The sequence below is a fragment of the Octodon degus genome, unplaced genomic scaffold (genome assembly GCF_000260255.1).
Source record: "Octodon degus isolate 3935 unplaced genomic scaffold, OctDeg1.0 scaffold00118, whole genome shotgun sequence".
NCBI classification, from domain to species: Eukaryota; Metazoa; Chordata; class Mammalia; order Rodentia; family Octodontidae; genus Octodon; species Octodon degus.
Genome location: NW_004524694.1, coordinates 4,123,921 through 4,148,334, shown reverse-complemented (window position 1 = coordinate 4,148,334; position 24,414 = coordinate 4,123,921). Strand labels below are relative to the sequence as shown.

General features: G+C 35.4%; 1 protein-coding gene across 1 annotated transcript in view; it reads right to left on the bottom strand.

The window, feature by feature from the left end:
• Positions 1 to 24,414, bottom strand: part of Pkhd1l1 (PKHD1 like 1) — a 165,853-nt gene that overhangs the window by 94,058 nt on the left and 47,381 nt on the right. Inside the window, exons 22-37 of the mRNA XM_004640093.2 lie at positions 22,238 to 22,401; positions 21,517 to 21,689; positions 16,711 to 16,858; positions 15,363 to 15,517; positions 13,672 to 13,794; positions 12,730 to 12,835; positions 10,031 to 10,141; positions 8,662 to 8,826; positions 7,709 to 7,830; positions 6,804 to 6,936; positions 6,197 to 6,392; positions 4,554 to 4,696; positions 4,040 to 4,144; positions 2,221 to 2,409; positions 1,327 to 1,497; positions 591 to 817 (exon numbers count right to left, since the gene is read on the bottom strand). Coding sequence (XP_004640150.1) covers positions 591 to 817; positions 1,327 to 1,497; positions 2,221 to 2,409; positions 4,040 to 4,144; positions 4,554 to 4,696; positions 6,197 to 6,392; positions 6,804 to 6,936; positions 7,709 to 7,830; positions 8,662 to 8,826; positions 10,031 to 10,141; positions 12,730 to 12,835; positions 13,672 to 13,794; positions 15,363 to 15,517; positions 16,711 to 16,858; positions 21,517 to 21,689; positions 22,238 to 22,401 — 2,431 coding nt within the window. The remainder of the gene's footprint in view (positions 1 to 590; positions 818 to 1,326; positions 1,498 to 2,220; positions 2,410 to 4,039; positions 4,145 to 4,553; positions 4,697 to 6,196; positions 6,393 to 6,803; positions 6,937 to 7,708; positions 7,831 to 8,661; positions 8,827 to 10,030; positions 10,142 to 12,729; positions 12,836 to 13,671; positions 13,795 to 15,362; positions 15,518 to 16,710; positions 16,859 to 21,516; positions 21,690 to 22,237; positions 22,402 to 24,414) is intronic.

Below are 24,414 nucleotides of genomic sequence, written 5' to 3'. Positions count from 1 at the left end.
CTGAGTTCAATTGTTTTGAAACATTTAATTTTCTGAATATTGCTTAATCTTAATTTTTGTTCTAAGAGTTATACTGTATCATTGACTTACAATTTATTCAAAAGACATTGTATGATATCTTCTCCTACTATTAGAAACTTTAAAAAGTATATTTCCATTTTCTGTTGACTTTAAAAAAAAAGAGATTTGTACCTATGTTGTTTATTTATTATTTCTTGCCTATATCTTGTAATATGAGAAACTACTTTGGCAGTAACAATACACAATGTACTAATCATTGTTACTCTTCTAAAATCTTGTTTTGAGCTTTTGTACCATTGTTTTTATTTTTTTCTTTAAAATAAAAATAACTGATGTCAAAAAAAACAAGAAAACATTCTAAAATTGTGATGATGGGTGTACAACTCTGTGAATAGACTGTGAAAAAAGTGTGTGTGTGTGTGTGTGTGTGTGTGTACTTTAAATGGGTGAATTGTATAGAATGTGCATTACATCTCATAAAGGTGGTAAAACCTTAATATGAGGATGTGGTCAAAGTATCCCCCCTTTTTGAGTATATGGAATCTCAAAGGCGATCTATGTGCTCTTACCTTATTAGCGCATGTGAGATTACTGAAGCCACTCCCAGTAATTGTTATCAGTTCATTCACTGTCCCAGCTGATGGAGTAATGCTGCTTATAGATGGTGACACACACCTTGAAAGCTCAAACAGAAATGCATTTGAGTGTTTAACCTTGGTATCATCCACACCACACAGGGGTTCTGTTGCTAGGCAGCTGGCTACAGGGCTTCCCAAGTGCAAGTTCTCGGGTCCTCCTTTAGACAAAAGAAATTCCTGTAAGTCATGGATGATATTCTAAAATAAGAACTATTTTCACACTGCATTACTCTATTTTGACAAAGGTATTTTTAAATTCTGGTAAATTTTTAAATGAAAAGAAAGCCTGGTCCTAGGCATGACAACGGCAATAAAGACTAGTTTTCAATTTGTTCAAGGCCAGTTCCCATAGGGGAAATAAATGGGTGTAACATAAGTAACATCACCAAATATTTGAATATATTTTGGGCATATGCAAAATGTCAGAACTCTTTGACATGAAATCTCATCGGAGGCATACAAGGATTCCAGGAGGCAGGCAAGAAGACATTAACATCACCCTTATTTCATAGAATAAATTCTAGTCTCCGAGAAGGGCAAACCTTTTCAAGGTCATGGGGTATGAGAGACACCCTCAGGGAATGCCTCGTCATTCAACTCCAACTGCAGGAAGGTCAAGGAAACCCTGGGCCACCTCAGTGACAGTTTCCATCTTGAACCATCTTACCCTGAGCATATGTGGCCTCAGTGCTACCCACAAACAGGTGCAGGGGAAGGTGCCTGGTTTCAGCTGGTAAAACGTTAATGACTCCTTGGAGGGAAACGGAGTGAGCCTCATCAACATAGCCACTGCTATAATAATGGATTCCAGGTGAGGTAAACTGGTAAGAAAATGAACCTGTCATAAAATAAGATTGTACACAATAAATACAAATGATTAATGCATCCTTTAAAGGCAACTGAAGACATTTGAAATGATCATTTAAGTGCATGTGTGCCTTATCTTTTATGTGTTTGATATTTCAGTAAGACGTAGTAAGGAAATCACTCTCTGGCTATAAAAGAGCTATTTTGTATAGTGAATTTACCCCAGGAGGACAAGCTCCAGCATCACTTGTTCAGGTAATCATAGCAAGTTTGACATAATTAGCCAAACTTTAAGAATAACTCAACCCAAAATAAAATATTTTAAAAGCAATGCTTAGAGTTTTACCTATATAGAGAAATAGACAATCTAAAAGGCTCACTTTTACCAAGCTACAAGAAATAAACATGTTTAAAGCTGATTCAATCAACAGAAGTTCATCACTTGCGACCAGATTGGTACAAATAACATATATATTCCTCTTCGCACTGTATTTTGCTATTTCAATGTAGTTTTCAATTATCACAGAATTAATAAAGATATTTCTAGCACCAACATTTATTTCAGTGTGTAGAGAATAGCTTGCTTGTACTCATTTATAACATTTTTTTCTGCAGCCATAAAATGCTCCTCAAGCTACTTGGTACATTTTTCTGTATTGTTCATTTAAAAGGATGCTAAATATACACAAAATGTCTTTTTATTATATTTAGAAGAAACAAGCATGGTGCAAAATTTAGTGAAATGGAAACACACCTGATAGAGATTTCTGTCTTCCATTTGTAAATCCCTCGCCATTGTAACTCGCACTTCCGGGACTGGGGACAGAGAACACCCGATAGCCTACTCCCCTAAGAAGTGGATGTGAGCGCCACTGCCATATCACTGTGTCTCCTACAGACACGTTCAGGACGGATGGTGACCAGGCATAGCCTAATCCATGCACTGAGAGCAAGAATCAAATCATATTTCAAGAGAAAAAAAGATAAAGGAGTAAATGTTTAATGAAGTTTAAAAGCATGCTGTTGCTATACTGTCACCCATTTTTTGACCAGGAATTGAACTCAGGACCTCATATACAGTCACTGTTTAGTTAATATGGTAAAACTCTATTATATGTACAGCTGAAGTACTCAACAGAGATAAATAGGAATAGTACAAAGTAATATGATGGCATGACAAGGAAGAAATATGTCACACAACCCCAACATTGATAACCCAAAGACAATTTGAAAAACGTGGTTGTTCAATAAATTGTTCAAAAATGTTACCTGGAATATTCTTAAAGCTCTGATTAATTCTTTATACTTAAGAGTTTTCTGGGGCTGGGAGATAGCTCAGAGGTCTAAGCACCCGCCTGGCAGGCACAAGGTCCTGAGTTCAATCCCTGGTACCACGTACCATTCCGGCCCCAGGGCACCATGCCACCCTGAAACCAGGCATGGTGGCACATGCCTGTAATCCCAGCTCTGGGGAGGCTGAGACAGGAGAATCCCTATGAATCTGAACTGGATACTGAGATCCTGTGCCAAAAGGATAAAAATTTTTAAAAATACAAGAAAAGAAAAAGAAATTTATGAAACATATAAGCAGCAAAATACATATAATTTCAACTTGAATGTACATTTAAGACCTCTGACTGATTATAAACTATAATGCATCAGGAGGATCCGCCCTGCAGCCAAGCCAAAAGCAACTTCAGGGCGTGGGGATTATGCAGTCCAGCCTTTTAAATTTAGTTTTATCACGAATGCACGCTATGTATGATCCCTGTTAAGTGGATGCCACTGAGAGTTAAGAAAGAAACAACAATTTTTATTCTTTTTTAAAAATGTATTTTAATATGGATTCTATAGGGTCTGATTATACAGATCTGACTCATAGTGATCCTCCTGTTTTCAGCCTCCCACGGGCTGGGATTTTTTTTTGGGGGGGGGAGGGAAATTTTATTTTATTTTTTTATTAATTTTATTGAGAAACAAATAGCAATGGGACAGTTTCAAACCTGATTAGTAAGACAGTTTTAATAATTAATATATTGCATATTGTCTTTGTAGTGGTTATTCATAGTACAAGATGCAGACATGATATCTTGTCCAAACACTATTACTACAAATCTTTCTTCTCATTGAATTAAGGGAAAGTAGCTATATATATAGCCTAATTATTTTGTATATACAGATACAAAATGGTCCTTCATTTATATCTCCTTTTTTTTTGTTTGTTTAGTTTTATCAGAGATTGGATTATTTTGCTGAGTTCATGCACCTACAATATTTAAATGGCAATGGAATACCCATCTCAGACAAAACTAAACCAAAAACGGGGGTCTGTGATTACAGGCATGTGCCACCATGCCCTGTCTCTTCCACCATCTCAGTGTGCCCTGAGGATCGAATCTCCGGCCCCTGTGTCTGTCTAAACAGGCTCTTTAACCCGCTGAGCTATCTGGCCACCCCTAAGAAACAACAATTCTTATTCATGGAATAATTTGAAGTATAAAGTAAATAAGAATTAAATTGATTGCAGGCTAAAGAGGTTTCCTTATTCATAATATGTAAATGGTGAGTGGTACCTAAGTCATCCCCATCGTTGGTAATTCGGAACACATTCCCTGTTGAACACAGAGTACATTTTATGATGCTTTCTGATGATGATGTAACATTGCAAGGGAAAGACCCTAGAAAGAATAAAGAAGGAAATACTGCTTTTTCTTCTCAAGTTTTTGTGAGCTATCGAGATAAAGTAACAGTAAATATCAAAGGCTTGCAAAAGTTCTTTAATATATGGTAGGCTATTGGCTCTTTGCTTTAGATGGTGAGTATGTTTGAGTACTGATTATTTTCAACACAAAGCCTCTCTTTAAGGTTTTCTATACACATTAAATACATAATTATAATTTGTTGGGAAATTAAAAACTGAAAAGTAGTTATTTTTATTTTGTCCTCTAAAACACACACACTTAACCTTTTTCACGGTGATAGAAAAATGAACTTTTGATGGTTGAGTTACTGTAATTTTAACTTGGCATCTGCAGCACATCTGTAAGCTGAGACAAATGATACGGCTTGTGAGACTGCAGCTCTTACCTAGGAGGACAGAATTCTCAGTTGGTACTGTGCTGAACCCAGCACCCGTTATAATGATTTCAGTCCCGCCGTACAAGGATCCTCTATGTGGAAACATGCCTGTCACTTCCAAGACATACTGTACCGAAGCATTTAACTTGTCACTGAGAAGGAAAAAGGGACAGATCTTTTTCAGTGCAATGGGTCCACATTCCTAACTCTTGCTAGCCTATAACTTCTTTAGGAAAAGGAAATATTTGAATATCCACATGTACAGTCAGACATTAGCTTTCCACTACATAATCGGATCACTGTCAGTGCTAATACTTTCAAAAATTAGATTTCTGAAAATTTAATTGCAAAGCCATATGAGATGGAAGATCTTAAAATATTATGAAGAACTATGGTTATGAGAACTGAGATCTCAAAAAAAAATCATTTAAAATATTTTCTGTTTTCATTAGTGTAAAATATAAAGGCAGCTCTATTTATCATTCCATGTTTGTTGGAAATGTCAGAATTTTCCTCCTCGCTCTTCCAGTGTGTGAGTTTTTAATTCACTTTCTTTTGTTACAGACAGTGTACCTGCTGGGAGGCCATCTAAAGGTACAATACTTTTCTGTACAGAGTTGACTCCCGCATTCCAGTTCTCAAAATAACTACTCTGGCAGAAAAACCCCAATGAGTCTTTGTTTTGACTTGCACTTAACTTCCTCCACATAACCAAATTGGTACTTCTTTGACTGCCACCTACGAAAATGCAGAGTTTGTAGGGTGTCCATTGTGTACATTATGTCACCCGGCCTGAGCACAAGGCAGTAGTTCTTCCAGAACTCATATGGACCCCGCCCTATGGATCTGAAAAGGAACACGGTCCTCGGGTTGCTTGGTTATTTTCGCTTTCTATGAGGTTTCACTGCAGTCATCTCTCCTGCCATTGAGGCACAGCTTTATTTGCCTTTGTCTTTGATTTGATCTTCAAATTACAATATTTTCTTTTTTTAGGTATTCTGGCAAGTGACTTCCGCACAGAAGTAAAATTGCCAGTTACCAAATAGCTTCGGGAAGAATACACTACGGGCCTAGAAGAAACTAGAAAAAAAATCTCTCTCTCCTATCCTTAAATGGCTGACTCTTTCTGACCCATTGCTTAACTATCACCATTTCAGAGAATCCTTACCTATTTCTGAAGAAGTTCGCATCTTCTATTACATTCTCTTATGCTATCTGGTTCTCTTTTTCATAGCTGTTTTCACCTTTATGCATAAGTGACTGATGGAGTTCTCTGTTTGACATCTTTCTTACAAAACTGTGAGCTCCATACAAGAAACATGTACCTCTCATTTTCTCCTGTGAATGCAGCAATACGCAAGTGCCCTTCCCTTAGAATTCGCTTTATCAGTCTTTCCTGAGGGAATGAAAATTGTGTGACCTATGCACAAATTAAGTCATGCAGAGTATTTTATAACCTAATCTGAGTGGTATTGGTTGAAAAAAAAAAAAAAAAAAGAGGGTCCTAGTGTATCTTTAAAGATTTTGTTGAAATATTTTGCAAACAAGAGATCCAGAAAAATAAAGGAAACCATTAATATATCACAGATGAACGATTAGCTTTTCCTCTCTCCATTCTATAGCCTAGTAGAAGCTTGTGGGCATCACCATACCTTGTTGATGCAAAACCCCAGTTTCCGACTTCTACATAGAAAGAATGTTTTCCAGGAGACAGCAATGGTAAAAGGCATCTAATATCTGTGAGGTTCCAGTGGAGAATTTGGCAGGATTTCCCGCCAACATACACCTTTATGTTCTGTGTGAGCTCATTTCCAAAGTTATAGCCCTTAATTGTGAAGTTAACATCTCCTATTATTTTAAAAGAAAAAAAAAATGAAAAAGGTTCAACTTATTATCCAGTGAGAAATTTCAGTATTGAATAAACCAACTGCTTTATCTTTCATTGGAATTAAGAAATCCTAACACTTTCTGAGGAAAAGGCAAGATGGCAGGAGTTGATGGTTGCAATGAAATGAAATTCATGTTTAATTGTTTCAGAAGAAAAAAGCAATGGGACAAATTAATTTTTAAGCAGACAATATTTTCACCAGACTGCACATCTTTAACATACAATTATGAATGGAACAATGTTAGTTTTAAAAAAAACCTTATTATACCTTAAGAAATAACATTGAAGAAGAAACTATGCTTTGAAAGACTTTCCAGAGGTCATGTCATCTGTGTATATGAAATGATTTTTTTTATTGGAAAATGACTTACCTAGAATTTTCCGTATTTTTGGACTAAAATCTGTTATAACTGGAGTCTGCAAGCAATTATATCTGAAAACATTCCTGGCAGTGGCTTGAAATCCATTGGTGATGACTGATACATCAATTGTGCCTTCACTCCTCTAAAATAAGTGAAAAAATAAAACAATTATAAAATACTAAATGCCAAAATATGAAAATTCAATGTCTGAAAATAAAATGACTTAATAAACTTCTGGAGATGTCTTGTGGGTAATCAAATACAGGCTAAATGTGTACTTCTCAAGTTAAAGATTTATGATATGGTAGCTTGCAGGTAGTATGATCAATTTATTGGCTCCATAGTACTGCATTTTAAGAGCTCTGCCATGTAGTTGAAATGCTCTAGACGAGTGGGTCCCAAAGTGATAAAGGATCAGATGCTCTAAGTTTTTGTTTTTGTTTTTGTTTTTGTGGTACCGGGGATTGAACTCAGGACCTTGGGCTTGCCAGGCAATCGCTTATTCTACTGAGTTATCTCCACGGCCCCTGCCTAAATTCTTAAGACTACTTAGTAGCATGTTTTTTCTTTCAACTTTTATTTTATCTGCTAAAATTTTGTTCAACCTCCAGTGCTGTTGGCATATTAAATTGTCTTTTTTTATGTATTTCTATCATTTCTAGTGGAATGTGCTATTTAATTAATATTGGTTTACATATCTGTCTTTCTTTCATGATTTTAAGCATGTAGAATGTGGAGCTGGTTTTTTGTCTGTGAATATGAGCCGAAAGATATTGAAGAAATGATCCTAAAGAGCATAATGGAAAATCTAAAATTTCTAGAAAATGTCTCACTTGCTTAACCTTCTGCTCAGATGTTCCCTAATTTATAAGATTTCAAATGTAGGGCCAAATGACAGAAATCAGAGGTCTTACTTTTGGTGTTCTGCAGATTATTCTACTTAAATTGCCTTCAATCACATTACAGGTTTCATTTTCAACTAAAACTGTTGAATTTTCACTAAAGCCAAATCCAGATAGGGTCAATAAAGTCCCACCTTTACAAGAAAAACAAAAGAAAAAAATAAAGCAGATCAATTACAACATCTAAAAAACAAGAGTGATACACAACGCACATTTGCTTTGGGACATTATTAACAGCCAGATCGATTTCCACAGTGCTTTCTTCCTGTTCATACTACAAGAGAAATAATGCTGTTTCTTTTCCTTCTACCATTCCTTAGGTGGGAAGTAAAAGTGAATTAAGACAGAAAAGATTCCAGTTTTAGTACCTCTTAATAAAATAAAATCTAAGGAAAGATATGACAAACTAACAACAAACACCAAGAACTTTAAACCAAAGCACAAAATGCAAAACTAAGCATGATAAAAAAGAAATAAAGAAAAAAGAAAGAAAGAGAAAGAAAGAAAGACACCAAACACAAAACAGGACAAGAAAAATGTATTATTTTCTCTCCCCCGTCTTCCTCAACCTTCCTTGGCTTGATTAGTTCCCAGAACTTTTTCTGGGTCAAGCAGCTCCATTGAGACAATGGTTACAAATGAAGCAGCTGGTAAGCAGAATAATAACTAATAAATCTTATCTTGACATAATTAATGAGCTTGTTATGGAAACATGTAATAATTGATGATATTAATTCAATAACCTAAGATGTAAGTATGAACATTCACCCTGATTTGTGCTCTGTAAGAAACAAAAGAATTAGCCAGCCATTTAATCACCATACTGTCTAAAAAGAGACTCCCCTTTGTTTTAGGTAGCAAGCCTTGAATTCCTCTCTCTATGCCCTGTACCCAAAAGAGCACAATGAAATGTGGAAAAGTACACGATTCTCTCAGTTAAGAACTGTCCACTAACAACTTATTACCTGCCAGACTTCCAGAATCAGGCCAGATGTGTGCGATTTGACTCTGATAAACAAAGTGAAATCCCTGGCTCTCTGTGCTCTGTGCTAGTCCAGTATCAGCCACAGACACTGCAACTGGTAAACGCCCAGCACTTCCGTGCAGAATCTGGCACTTGATCTCATTTTCTTGTAATGAAAAAGAAGAAGAAAATGGTAAAGCAAATGAGTTTGTTGAGACAAAATTCTTGAATTTTTTTTTTCTTTTTGGCGGTACCAGGGATGGAACTCAGGACCTTGTGCTTGCCAGGCAAGCACTATCACTGAGCTATCTCCCTGGTTGAAATTTTATATTTGTAAATATTAACATTCACTTAACATACTTCTGAAGAAAACTACCTATACATTAATAGGAAAGGATGATCTCTGGGGAAATAGTTTTATAAACTACCTGTTTTTTTTATTAATTACCTGAGTCAAGCAGTCCTAGAAAACAGACAAACCAATAGTGAAAGCAAAGTAGGATGTTGCTATAATTTTTAAAATCCTAATTTTCAATGCATTTATATTCACAATTCTAAAATTTTTGGTCCAACCTATTGTTTATGTCTAAATTTGAGTAAAATTGGTTTTATCAATAAAAACTACATTAAATGATTTCTTCACTTTATTTAGAATGATCTGTCAGAACTACTTACTGATAAGTACAATAATGGCTATTTGGTCTCAACAATGCACAGAGAATTTAAATTGTAAATAATAAAAGTGCATTGCAATGTGGCTTTGCTTACATAATTCCAATCTATTTAAATTAAGAAAGACACCGAGGGGCTGGGGAGATAGCTCAGTAGAATAAATGCTTGCCTGGCAAGCTCAAGGTCCTGAGTTCAATAGCTGGTACTGAAAAAAAGAAAAAAAACAAAAGAAAAGAAGGACACCTAAGATTATGAGATATAACTGTAGGAAAGAAATAACTAATTCATTTCAAGAGACAGACAATGTTAATGTCTGTCCCAATTTCAAGAAATAGATGTGAATGTTCTTTAAAGTTTACATCATTGGACAGAGGTGCATTTGGACTAGGTGGCCACATCATTTTGTTTCAGGACTAGTGTGGCATTGTCAAAACATCAGCAGGAACACTGGGACACTAAAGTAGGATGTTCACCATGTTTGTGTCCCAAAGGGACAAACAGAAGAAAGTTCTCAGGTGATCACTTTGTAAAGGACAAAAGAGAAGGAACACAATTAATTGTTACAAAAATACACTATACAACATGCAACATTAGTCTTTGGTCATAATCATAGATAAAGAACGTAAGGCATTATCCAGGCCAGTTCTCCTCTTTCTCTTAGGGAAGAATGAGTCATCATAAATTTTCAAAGAACCTACCCTCCACAGAAAGAAGAGAACAATCAGTAGGTCCAACAGAGACTGATACAGCTGAGCTGGGAGAGAATCCAGAGCCTACTATGGTTAGAATTGTGCTTTCCTCATAGGACCCTGAAAGTGATCAAATTTAGGTAACAACATTAGAGCAACAACATTAGAATCTGCTATGAAATCCAATGTTTCTCAGATAAAAACCAGCTTATCTTCTAAAAGATATACACAATAAACCTAAAATAGATTAAACTCAGCACCTTGCACTTGCCAGGCAAAAGCTTATGCCGCTGAACTATCTCCTCAGTCGGAACATTTCACTTTTAAGTGTCTGGGTTTGATTACACTCATATATACATTTTACCTATATATGTCACCACACAGAATAAAAATTCCATGTGGAATTAAATAGCTAAGAAAGAAAAAGCAAAACTTCAAAAATTTTAGAAGTAAATATAATCCAATCTCTCAAGGTTGATGAGGGTTTCTTAAATAAAATTAAAATGTTATGCTTAACATACAAGACACATAAATCAATGATTTAAATGTTTCCATGAACCACAAAAAAAAACGAACATACAAGCGATACACTGGTAGAAAATATGTACCATACAAACGATTGATAAAAATAATATATAATAGTTACAAGTCAATTTTAAAAAGACAGCCCAATAAAAAAGATGAAAGATGTTAAATAATTTTGAGAAGAAAAACTAATCTAAATGTCTACAAAATATATGAGACAATTCTTATGTGTATTGCTAACCATAGAAAAGATAAATTAAAACAATGACAATTTCATTTACAGTTTGGCCATAATTAGGAAACTGATAATTTCAAATATCAGCAAGGACATGGGGAAGATGACACTCTCCTACCAACTGGTACTAGAATAAATCCGGAGGACTACTGAGTTCCCTAGTAAGCTAAATACACAAATAGCCAATTATTATCCAGCAATTTCATGTCCAGATGCATACTCTTAAGACAGTCTAGACTATATGCAATGGAAGGATTATAAAGAAAGCTCAAAAGAGTCTTATTTATGAAACAAAAAAACCCTGTAAACAATCTAAGTGCCTTCTAAGAAAAGAAAAAGTAGATCAGTATGCTTATAAAGCACTTTAAAGTGGTTAGGAATACCTATAGTCACCTATAGTATCACGAAACACGTTATTAATGAAAAAGAAACAAGATACTTAGATTGTAATATAGCATTAATAAGCCTCAAACATGGCTAAATCACCATAGATATGTGCCATATACGAAGGATATTAAAATGGCACGGAAGGACACACACAAAATTAGTTATTTTGTGATTGTCCCTGGGGAGCTGTTGGGGACCCAAGGTGTGGTGCTTAAAACAGACTTTAGCTCTTCCCATAATATTTTTTTTTTCTTTCTCACATTGATGACTGGAAGTATACATGACAAATATTATCAGCTGTTAACTTTCAGGGATGAAAAATTTTTATACCGTTCTTCATAGTTTGCATTATTTTTACACTGATTATGACAGTGAAAGGCAATTCAGATTGCTAGCTATTTTGAATAATCTTTTCAAGGTGCAATTAAAAATTGACACTGATTACAAAATGCAAGGAGAGATGCAAGAAAAGATATCAAAGACCTATAACCAAATTCTCATCAAGTTCTTATTACTGAAATTTTTGACACAATGTAATACAAATTATCTTAAAGTTATTATCATTACTACAAAAAATCTGAACATAATATTTTTCAACCTAAAATAATAGCACTACTTAAACACTTCAATGCTTTTTTATGGGTATGGGATGATTTATAACTAGTGGGTGAAGTTTCTTACTGGCCACTACACTCAACATATGGTCATAGTATTTGAGCTTATCTTTTTGATTAGAAGAATACCACCCCTTGTAAGGCTTACTCTTGCTGTTGACTTTAATCTCCAGGAGCTCTCTTTAATCCACAAGAGATGATGACTTTTTTTTGAGCAATAATATGCTATGAACAAAAATGGTACAATGTGTCCCCTGAACTAGAGGAGTACATGCCAATAATTTTTCTCTCTTATTCTCAAATGTAGCACCTAATCATCATGTTTTATTAAACAGAACTTTGTCCTTACTAGCCTTTTAATGCCAAATCTCCTAGAAAATGTGATCTCCAATGGTGCCAGACTACAATTAAGCCCTAGTTTAATTGAACAAATACTCCTCAAACTCAGAGTAAAATTTTAGGGACTGATTCCAACTGGTGAAAAACAGAGTTTAAAAGATTAGCAACTGATACATGTCAAAGAATATATGTACTTGAGAAGTGAAAAGTTTAAAAGAGAGAGAGAAGGAGAAAGGAAGAAAAATACAGAGACAAAGCCTTTGTAAATGAGGAGAGGAGGAGAAGTTGGAGGGATAGTAGGAGAATAGGGGAGAAAACAAGTGATATCCTGTACAGGTGCAAATTTTCTATGATGAATGTGGTCACTATGTACATCTAAAATGTACCAATAAAAAATACTGTACTTCAGAATCAATGGCATTTTTATCCAAAATAATTAGTGCTTTTCCCAAAGTATTCTTATATGGTAGATTTTTTTTTCACTTCATAGAATGGCCTGCTTGCCTTCGTTGGTAATACCACAAAAAATCCCTTAAAAATCATTACAATGTTCATATTTTTCTAGTTACCTTCCATCTCATAGTCCAAGTTAAAAAGCAGAGGGTTACCTTGAGAAGGGCTTATGGCCAAGATCTGGGGAGTGGCTGTGGGGTCCCATGTAAAACTACAGTCACCTGAACATTTTGCCGGAATTCCATTGATATAGACTTCAACCTTTAGGAAAAGAAGCATGGAGTTTGGTGGAAAGAGGCAGAGAGGTATCAGGGTTCATGGAACATGCTTAGATTTGGAACAAACGCAATTATGGCTCCTTGCTGGTCTGCAAAAATCAGTCTACATATTTTTACTCTGGTAGTCACTTATTCATTCCACAAATGTGTCCACTGTGTATCTGGGACAGTTGCGAATGCTGGGGTTATAGAAAACACAACATCAAACAACACAGATGGCAACCCTTCCGTCATCCAACTTGTATTCCAGAAGAGAAGCAGTAAAACCATAGAGGAAAAAGAAGAACCACAAATGAAAAAAAGTGCATGAATGTTACTCCAGGAGCTAATTATGCTTCTCAAGAAAATAGAGGTTGCTCTTAGGAAAGTTACTAAACTATTTATACTTTAATTTACTCCTCACTAGAATGGAGACATTAATAATTATACGAAAATTAAATTTAAAAATACATCTTCTGATTCTGGCAGAAGCTGATCTTTTTGTAAATTTTATTTTAAAGAGAGAAAAACAAAATTTCAATACAAGGTAACAGGAGGCTAAGAATGATTAATACATTGCATATTGGTATATTTAAATTAGTTACTTAGAGTACAAGATACTGGCATTTAATTGTTCAAACAGCTATCTCATTACTTTATCATAAGGAATATAATTTTCCCAAAAGCCATAAAGTAATATTTTTTGGTTGATCAACTTTTAACAAATATTCATGCAAAAATAGACAAGTCATCTTTCAGTTCTACCATGCTTTACTGTATTACAACTTAGTTATATATTTAAAATTAAGTTACACAGTATGAGAAAAATTTCAAAAATACCTGGGGCTGTTGATGGGGAGTGCGAAGTAGGTCTCCAAGTATGTGTTGTCTGAATAAGCCACCTTCCTTTATCTTTGTAACGGTCACATTAGCCTTTTCTCCAATAATTTTGGAATCATTAATCTATTTTTACACAAAAAGATTTTACTAGAATGGCAATGATAAGTACAACCACTCAAGTTTTTCTTGAAATGTCAGAATTAATAAGTCTAAAGAAAATATGTTATTCAATTTGATCATCTTAAAACTTTTTATCCTTTAGTTGAATAGGGCCACTTGGATAAATTCTTGTTGAATAACTGAAAATAGAGCTTTCTATCTAATATTCAACTTTCTCTTTTATCATTTTATACCTCTGATTACTCTAGTTTTTCATCCACTCCCTGAGTTATTTTTTCTCTGTGTGGTTAAAATAAAACCTGATCAAGCCAGCATATACAATCTGGTCATTCGAAAATCTCTTGCCCAGTATGGCAACATTCTGACAGATACAGAGGCTAGCAAAGAAATAGTCTCCATGCTGACCCACACACGAGCCAAAGCACTGAAGAAAAGAAATGGTGAACAGAGGAGATTGAGCAATAAAGAGTGAAGAGAGTGGGCGTGCAGAGACCAGCAGTGATAAGAGGGTGGAGGCCAGTCATGGGAGTTGTATCAGTTCTGGAATTTTCTAATTCTAGTTCCTGGCCATGTATCTTCTTAAAACAACCCTCACTTCTGTGAGACTGTTACTCTCTTGCACATTCCTGTAGAATTTTGTTCTGTGTTTACATACATTTTTTTTTTGCCTCCTACTTTCCTACCTTTCCTTCCCTACCAATGATTTCATAAATACAGTTCTATGCACTTTCTACCTGTGTCATGGCTGTTTACCCAGGTAAATATATGTGGACTTATGCATTTGTCACAACAACCATTCTAGTATTGTTGAGATTTAAGTTTCTAGGCTTTTACTAGTAAAAATAATGCTGTAGTGACTACCTTCTATGCCCACATCATTTTACATCTGTATTATTCTTTCAGTAGGACAGAGAATAAGGCTGCTGAATCATAAAGCAGTATCGATATTCAGATACTACAATATAGTCAGGAAAAGGTACTAATTTATCTTCTCATCAACAGTGCATAGGGAAGAAGTGTTTCCCACACTTTTATGCACCTTTTGTCTGTGTCTAGACTAATTTCTTCGTATACTCTGGGGATAAGTCTTCCTCCACTATAAATAAGCAATGGCCACTAAATGAGGTCTCTGGGTGTGTGATCCTCATGAACTTGGAAAAGTCACCTTTCTAATTACAAAAAAGAACCCAAAGCCACAGAATACAGTTCTATTGTTAGAGTTAAAGACATTAAGGGTGATTTTTCCTGGCCCCTCCTTACAGTACACCTGGATTTTGTTCAGAGACTCCCCCAGCTTATATTCTTCCTGCTTCTCTCTGGGAGGCCTCTACCACACACATTACCTGACTTCCATGTGGGCCAGAAAATAACATACCAAACATTGTTCTCCATAAAAGAGAACACCTAGTCAACCTAGTGTAGGACAATTTTCTGTTCAAACTGTTTAAAAATATTTTCAATCTAAAGTTTGAATTTTTAAAAAATTCATAGTCTCCAACTCTTCTTAGAAAGGGGCAGAGTACAAAAAAGCAAACAGCACACAAAGGGAAAGCCAAGCCATCTGCGGGAACCTGGAGTAGATTCTGCCTTCCACACACGCTTCGCCATGTGATGCCCCAGGAGTACCCAGCACAGGTTCCCTCTCGCGTCACTGTGACTCGCCCCACCTCCTCCAGGCTCTGGAGCGCAAACTGCACTTCTGCAGCTGATGCAGCAGCGGGGATGCCTGCGGTCACAGAGGGAGAGCAAGCAGCAGAAGTCAAAGTCAGTAGGCAGACTTCCTTTTCAGAGTACACGAGCCATGTCACTTGTAAGCTACATGTCCTTCCCTACAGTGAGAATTAATTTCCTACCTTATTTATGTGAAGAGTTTATACATTTTTGGGAGAGAAAAATTACATTAGTAATTTATCTCAAACCATGGCAATGGCTCAAAAGCTTTTATTTTTAATGTCAATTCACTTTATTGATGACTAATAATTTATGAACATACACAAAGAACAAACTTTTGGGACTAGAACCCCATACACTTGGTTGAGATGTGAAAAAATTATGAAAGTGTCATTTGTACTAGGTAGTTTACTTTTATATTACTGACATAATCTTTACAAATCATATATAAGCTCTATAGAGATCTATTTAAGTTAGGCACAGAAATACTATTAGACAGTACACCAAAATGTCTGTAGTGATTGTCCAGATCAGCACTGTCCAACTGATACTGTGACCTCATGCATAATTTAAAAGTGTTCCAGAAGTAGTAGTAACAATATTTTAAAAAGTAAAAATAAGCAAGCAAAATGATTTTAATAATACATTTTATAAAGAAATAATTGCAAGTGTTATTTTGAATGCAATATTGAAAGATACATCAATGTTATGTATTTCACTATGTGGCACTTATTAAATTCCAAATGTCAGTGGACACATGTAGACTGTACAGGACTAAATGGTCCAATTAAAGTTGTTAAAACTTTAATAGTATTCCAATTGTCAATTTCTTTAATATTGTAATATTATCATTGTTGTTCCTAGCTACTACAGTTTTGTTTTTCCAAAACATACCTATTAGATAAAGGCATGATTTATGAAAGTCATAATTTCAACCATCTTCAGCAAAATGAATATAAACAATCTATTATATTTTTACAGACTTCTACACATTACTTCTAAATAAAAATAATCACTGTTAATGTCATTGGCTTTGGGTGGGTGAATAGTTTTTTTTTTACTTCAGTAAAAGTGTAAACCTAAAACATTATAATTTGGCCATAACACAGTATGTATTATCTACATACCTGAGTGACTAGACAAATCAATGTTAAAACAAGTAGTAATTCTCAAGTGAAACAACATTTAACCTTTATAGACTATGCATGCATGTGTGTTGTATCCACGTTTTGAACATCTCTCATTTACCTTTGAGAACACGCCCATGAGCTTGAATGTCAAAGCTGCCACTTATAGGGGGTGAAGCTGCTTGAATTCTTTGAATGCGAATCTTTGACTCTCCTGGCCAATTACTTCCTCTGTAAACAGACTCATTTTCTGTCTCGCTTGCGATTATCTAATTTCCAAAATAAATATTGATAAAATCATTAAACTGAACAATGGCTAACATGATTTCTGTTGCACTGTGGTACAATCCTGTGACATGACATAAATGAGCCTCATGCATTCATGATTCTTCAGAACATTAAGAAGAGTCACATAAATCAACACAGGCCGGGCCTATATGGCTGCAATAATGAGGCCAAAGTCAACTCAGTCATCTGTGCAGCAATCAGCTGGAACCACACAATACCTCATTAATTCAGAATATGCCCTCCATCACTCAAGGAGCAAATATTTATCGAGCAGACAAAGTACAAAACTCATCACTGTGGGGAGGCAAAGAAACGTGAGATGCAATCTTGGTCTTTGGAAAACTAAAAATCTTTTGGAGAACTATGATGTGGGGAGATAACCAAAAATTAAGTAAGTATGTGGTCAGTAGAGCAGCGGGCCTGACCTCACTAAATACTTTCATAATACTGAGTCACAATCAACTGAAGGGAACAAAAGTGCTGTAGAAATTCAGATTGTACTTCTAACAATGAAAATGGTACTTCCCACTGCTGATCGCTTAGAGTCATCTGTTAACACTGTAGAAGTTAAAATGAGGCAGAAATGAGGAAACATAGTGCTAGAAGGCATATTCAAGAATGTTCACATCAGCTTTACTCATAATAACCTCAAAGGTAAAATAACACGAAAGTCCATCCACAGAGTAAAGAAATTATGGCGCTTTTATATCAGGAAATAATGTCTATCAATGAAAAAAAATGAACTACATGTAACAATAAGATTCTCTTAAGGTTCCGTAAAAATGCCAGACCAAAAAAATACATTTTATAATTCCACTGATGGGAAGTTTAACATAAGTAAATCTAATTTATTGTAGTTGACTTGGTTGTGCGAGATTAGTTGTCTACTGTCAAAGAGAAGATACAGAGAAAGCTACCAGGGAGCAAATGATTTCCTTTACTCTAAACTGGATATTGATTAAATGAGTGTGTTTACTTTGTAAAAATTCACTGAGTTCAGCTTACATGATCAATACACAAAAAAATCACATTTCTAAATACAGATAATAAAGATGTAGAATCTAAAATTAAAAACACAAGGTGATTTTCAAATATCTGAATGAAAATGAAATCTAACACATATGTTTGGGAATTGATCTGAAAATTCTAAAATTCTGTTGATTTTTGAAACAAGATCCAAGTAAATGGAGGCATACTGTGTGCACATGAATTGTGTTCATGGGTTAAAAGATGCCACATAGCAAAGGTGCCATAATTTCTCAAGCCAATCTACTTGAATCTTATTAAAATATCAGCAAATTTATTGTAGACATAAATAAGCTTATTCTAAAATTGACATGAAAATCACAGGAGCCAAAGAATGTTACACAAAAAGAATAAATGAGAGTCCCCCTCCTCAATGTTAAGGGTTTCTCCATAGTTATATGGTGAAAGTACTTTGGTGTTGGTGGAAGGATCACCATATAGGAAATGGAAAAGAATAGATAACCTCGGGGCTGGGGAGATAGCTCAGTAGAATAAGTGCTTCCCTGGGAAGTGCTAGGGTCTGAGTTCAATCCCCAGTTCTGCCAAAACAAAACAAAAACAAACAAAAAGAACAGATAACCCAGAAGTATAACCACACTAAAAGTTCCATTGATTTTTCACAAAAATATAAGAGTAATTCAATATAGGAACGATAATGTTTTCAATAAGTAATGCTAATGCAACAAGGTCCACAACCAAGCAAATGAACCTTATCCTAAAAACGCATTTACCAAATTAACACAAAGCATTATGTGGCCTAAAAAGCGTAATTTTAAATCCACAATATTTTTAGTGAAAAAAATGAAAACATCTAAGACTTAGGGCTAAGAAGAATTCTTAGACTTGAAGCGAAACATACCACTCATAAAGAAGAAAAATCAAATTGGATTCCAAACCTTTTGTTTTTTCTGTAAAAAAAAAAACCTAACAAAATGATAAGGCAAGGCACTGTTTTGAAGAAAATATTTGTTAATCATACACCTGATAAAGAATTTGCATGTAGAATACATGAAGAGCTTTTAAAATTCAATGATTAAAAAATACAATTAGAAATTGGACAGAAGACATTCACAGAAGATATCTGAGTGACAGATAAGCTCCTAAAATGATGTTCAACCTCACAGCCATGACAGATGCAAATGAAAATTGCAATGAGTTATTGTTACCGAACCTATCAGAGTGACTAAAATGGAAAAAAAAAGTGCATAGAAGCTGAATCGTTCATACGTTGCTGGCGGGAATGTAAAGTAGTAAAGTTATTTTGAAGAATAACATCATATTTTCTTATAGAATGATACATGTTCTTACTATATGATCCTATAATTGCATTGTTGGCCATATAACTCCCTTAAATGAAAGAGTGTCATTCAAAAACCTATAAATGAATGTTCATAGCAGCTTTTATTCAAAATAGCCCCAAACAGAAAACAATTCAAATGCTCTTCAGTGGGTAGGTAGCTCAATGTACTCGTGCATCTGTATCATTAAATAGTGCTAGCAGCCAAAGCTAACTGGTTTAAGACACATCTTGGTTATACCTCAAAAGAACTATGCTGAGTGACATGAACCAACCTCAAAAGGATAAGCATCAATCTGCTTAAATAAGTTCTGATGTTATCTATATAGCATTGTTAGAGTGACAGATTATACAAACAGAACAGATTTGTGAGTAGGGACTTAGTGAGGGAAATGGCTTGCCTACAAAAGGAGAGAATGAGGGATGTGTGAGATGGGACTGCTCTGGTGTCAGGTAGATGAATGGACACTTGTGATAAAATTGTGTAGAACTACACAGAAAGAGAGAGAGAGAGAGAGAGAGAGAGAGAGAGAGAGAGAGAGAGAGAGGATGATGCACATAAAAGTGATAAAATCTGAATAGGGACTTGGGTATCTTGTATCTGTGCCCTAGTTGTGGCGTTCTTCCATACTGTACAAGCAGTTCCCATTGAGACAAAGTGATCAATGACAGAGGATATCTCTGTATTATTTTTTTTTAACAAGTGAATGTGAATCTATAACTACCCAAAATCACAATTCCTGGTTCTATACATTGAAACACTGAATAGTACTCCACTTAGCTTTCATGCGAAAAATTTTTAAAGGGACACAAAATTAAGTCTTATATTTTCCAATTTAGCATGGGATAAATAACTAAAGTTAAAAGTTGCAATTGCCTATTGTTAGTTTCATGAGAAATCTTTTTTAAAAAATGAGAGGTGACAGAGATGCTTTGAGAACACAAAACCCCAAGTTAATACATCTTGGAATAAAGCTAAGGGTAAAAGATTGGAAAACATTTCTAAATATTTATCTTTTTTACAGGGTCTCACTACACAGATTGGACTCAGCTGGGATTATAGGCGCGCATCTCAGTTGCTGCCTCAGCGTGCCTGGGGGCAGGGCCAGCGTGGCATGTGGTGCTGGGGAAATCAAATCCTGGTCTCTGTGCTTGCCTAAGCAGGTGCTTAGCCTGCTGACATATCTGGCTGCCCCCTCCCCCGCCTTTTTTTTTTTTGCTCCAAATGCCTTCAGGGCAGGTTTGGCTGGCTTGAGTTGTGGGGATCCAACCACAGCAACCTGAGCCTGACTGCTTTGTTGAATCAGCTACTTAAAGAACTGAGCTAAGGGGCAGGCCCCCTGGCTGCCCCTTAAGATATTTTTCTTAAAGTTAGTAAGACTAAAACATCAGAGCACCAAGGATAAAAGTAATGTTTGTGTAATATTCATAGTCTTTCATTACCTTAAATAACAAAGTTTTTTTTAGTGAGCAAAAGTTTTCTGTGTTTCTAGATATGATGTTCAAGGAGGATTGAGGCTGGATATGCGTATGTGCTGGCTCCCCATGCTGAGTGAACTTATTACATTTCACAAACATACAGTAACAAACGGAGGAAAGGAAAAATCTTGAATTTTGAGCTTATTAATATTTATAGCCATTTTACATTTTGATTGTTACTTTGTTGAAATAAATGTTATTTTGTTAAGCTTGGACACCCTCCCCCATGTTTTAATTAAAAAGAAATGAAGTTAATGATATAAAAAGTTTTGTTTATAATTTGTGGCAGAAAAGACATTAACTCATTTTTAAAGAAAATTAAATTTTAAAATGTTCATTATATTTGCAGTATCCAATGCTGGTCTTATAAATAACTCAAACAGCAGAAGATTATTTGGAGTCTTTTGGCAATATGGAAAATATCACCTTCCCTTTTTGTCAAAAATTTTAATGAAAGGAGATTAGATTTTACTTACAACAGATACCCATTTTAAAACATAATGTAGAATCTCAACTTTTCTTTCAGTATTGTAATTTCTATTTAAAGATATGTATGACAGGAGTCCACAGCTTTTCCTTTTACTGCAACAGGACATATTCTATGTAAATCTGACTTTCTTTCTTAATAATATTTCCTCAAAGAGCTATTGTAATGCTTTTAAGTCAATTTTTGTGCTCAGGACTCTAGATCATCATTTATCTTCAAAATAATTGTCTTAGTCTATTAAAAGATATACAATCTGTATATTAGCTATTTTCAAAAATTAGTAAAATTTACCATTACAAAACTATTGCTCATTCATTTAAATGTAAAAACTTAGAAAACTCTAAGATTACCTGTCCAAAGCTCACAGCCAGCTTGGGTATGTTGTGACTGCAATTATATGACATCATGGTGACAGAATATTGGATTGTCATGGAAGATTCATCTCTTTTGCTTTCATTCACTTGAAAGTGCTTTAAGAATATTCCTTTATTCGCTAATGCTGGAAGTCTTCTCTTGGCCATTTCTAGGTATATAAATAAAGTAAATGAGAAATAAGATTGCATTGTTGATTTTTATTATTTTATTGTCACATCTCAGATGTAGGAGTTTATGAACATAACTAGATAAACAATTGTCAGACAATCAAAAGTAAGCTTTTCATTCATAGAATTATGTCTGGGAAGTTTTTGAATAATCTTATTACTCATGTCAAGAATTGCATCTTAAGAATGGACGTCCCTCTTGATAGTGGGTTTCTCAAAGACAAAACAGACAGAATGATAAAGCCGCAGTGTATCTATCAAGAAGCAAAACCTAGAACTATAAAGCTAATTCTTACTATAATCAGAAAATTTATATTAAGAGTACATTTAATTTTAAAATAATGATCTTGTCCTATTTGTTAAAACATAAAACTAAGTCATAATATTATTGAGATGAAGGAATAAGTCATTAACATTTAGAGATTAATGGTTCTGTCTGTACTATAGAATATAAGAATAATTTCCATGGTAAGTTTTACTATAAGACAAATGTATAGGACTTCAGGGGACATAGAATGATACAACATACCATCCAGCGTGGAGGTTGTAGATACCTGTCCGATGTATAGTACATCCACATAGAAGGATTGTTTTTCTGTAGCTTTCTGTAAACTAATTCTTTGAAGAGAAAAGTTTGTTCCAGTCTGTTTGCTCTGTATGAGGTCCAGAAGGTCTAAGCAAGTATAGGTCCAGCTGAAAGATGGTTGATTAATTGGGTCCATAGATTAGTAACAAAGAAATAACCATAAAAGTCATTAGAAGCTTTAATGAGTAAAGGCTCCCCTCTCCAGGAAAACATTATGCCTACTTTATTAGTGCAGAAAGGCAGCAGTGATGAGGCACAGCAGACAGAAACTTAACCTTGCCCCAGCAGTAAGAGATTAAGGCTGTGAACAAGCATGGCAGGATCCTAAAATAGCATTCTGTAACAACAGGTGAGAAATATGGAGTGCCATGCACTTCTGCATAGAGTCTATTAACAAAAACAAGACGCAGAAAAGAGTCCACTTGTTTAATTATAAATGTCAGAGATAGGGCCGGCAAGATAGCTCAGTGGACTAAGCGCCTCTTAGGTAAGTGCAGGGACCAGTTTGAGCCCTGCTCCCGCATGCCATGCCGGACCCGCCCCCAGGGCATGCTGAGCCGGCGACCGAGTCCAGGCATGGTGGCACACGCCTGTAATGCCAGTGCTGGGGAGGCTGAAAGCAGGAGGATCACCACGAGTCTGAGCTGCGTAGTGAGACCCCATACCAAATACATAAATGAAAAACAAAAAAATGTCAGAGACAGAACAGCAAGCTCAGTCCATTGCTAAGATACAAAAGTAGAAGCTGATGCTACTTCAAAGCAATCTTACAGCAGTTCCACTGCACTCATTTTAAGTGACCAAAAGGTGGGAAGGTATTTGGAGATCTAACTGGCTGCAGAGTGTCTCTTAAATGTGTGATTTAGATACAGATTTCCCATTAAATGTTAACTGTACTAGAATCCCATTAATTACAATAAAGCAATTCAGCTGAATTACTTTATTGTAATGAATGGGATTCCAGTACATTGATTTCCTGTAATTAATGGGACTTCAGTACAGTTAATTTTACTGTTTAGAAGACTTGAAATACCAAGCTAGAGTCTCTATAAAGGAGACTGCATCTGGAGATGGTAGTGCACATTCATAATCCCTGCACACAAGCACCACAAATTCAAGGCCAGCCTGGGCTACATAGCTAGACCCTGTCTCAAAAATAAAATAAAGTAAACAACAAAAACAAAACCCAGGAGACTGCAAATGAAAGTAAAACTTAAGGTAGGTGCAGGTAGTGAATTACAATTATTAAAAGGAAAGCTGCTAACTTTGAATTTTGAAACTTGATTTACAAGTAGAAATATTACCGGTTTTGGAAAGTTACAATGCAGTTAACACTAATACACCTACGTGATCTAGGAGAGCTCTGTGACCTAAAGACAAACAAGCCTAGAAATAGATATTCAAGGCAGGTGCATTTTTTTTTTCTTGCCTTGATTGGAAATAAATTTGATGACAGAGGCAGAGCTTTTCCAAAACCATGATATTCCTATTTTAAAATCTAATAACATTTAGGATAAAGGAAACTCTCCAATTTTAACAAAACTAGTAAATTTTCAAATGCCTGGCATAGAGAAGCTACCAGTTAAAAGGAAAGATCTACTTGTTCAGTAAGTGATGGTTTAATTAACATTGAAGAATGAGGATTATATACTGTCACAAAATCCTATCACAATGGAATGAAATAGATGCAGTGAGTGGGTCTCAAAGCCAAAACTGTGATTCTACTCGACATGCAGAAAATTGTAGCAAGATGTGTCTTCAGCTGATGACCCCTCGAGGAGGACTTCTGCTTCTTAAGGATCCATCAGGGGAACACCCAAGATCTGAAGCAAACTGTGCACGACACACATTGCGTAACAGTCTGGTTGCAGGTTTCCCTGCTCCTGGACAGCAGATGGGGTGCATCTGCTTTGGCCCCAGCACTGCTTCTTTCTGTTTGTGACTAACAGTGATGCAGCCTCTTGTTCCTTCTCACTTCACTCACTTCAGCACTCATTTTGGTCCTAATCTATACAGTTGATTAAACTGTAGCAGCCTCAAAGACATGCATTTTTCCACTGAGAGACCGACACCTGTGTCAGTACTAACACCTTGTTCTTGTTCTATCTCTTTCTCTATCT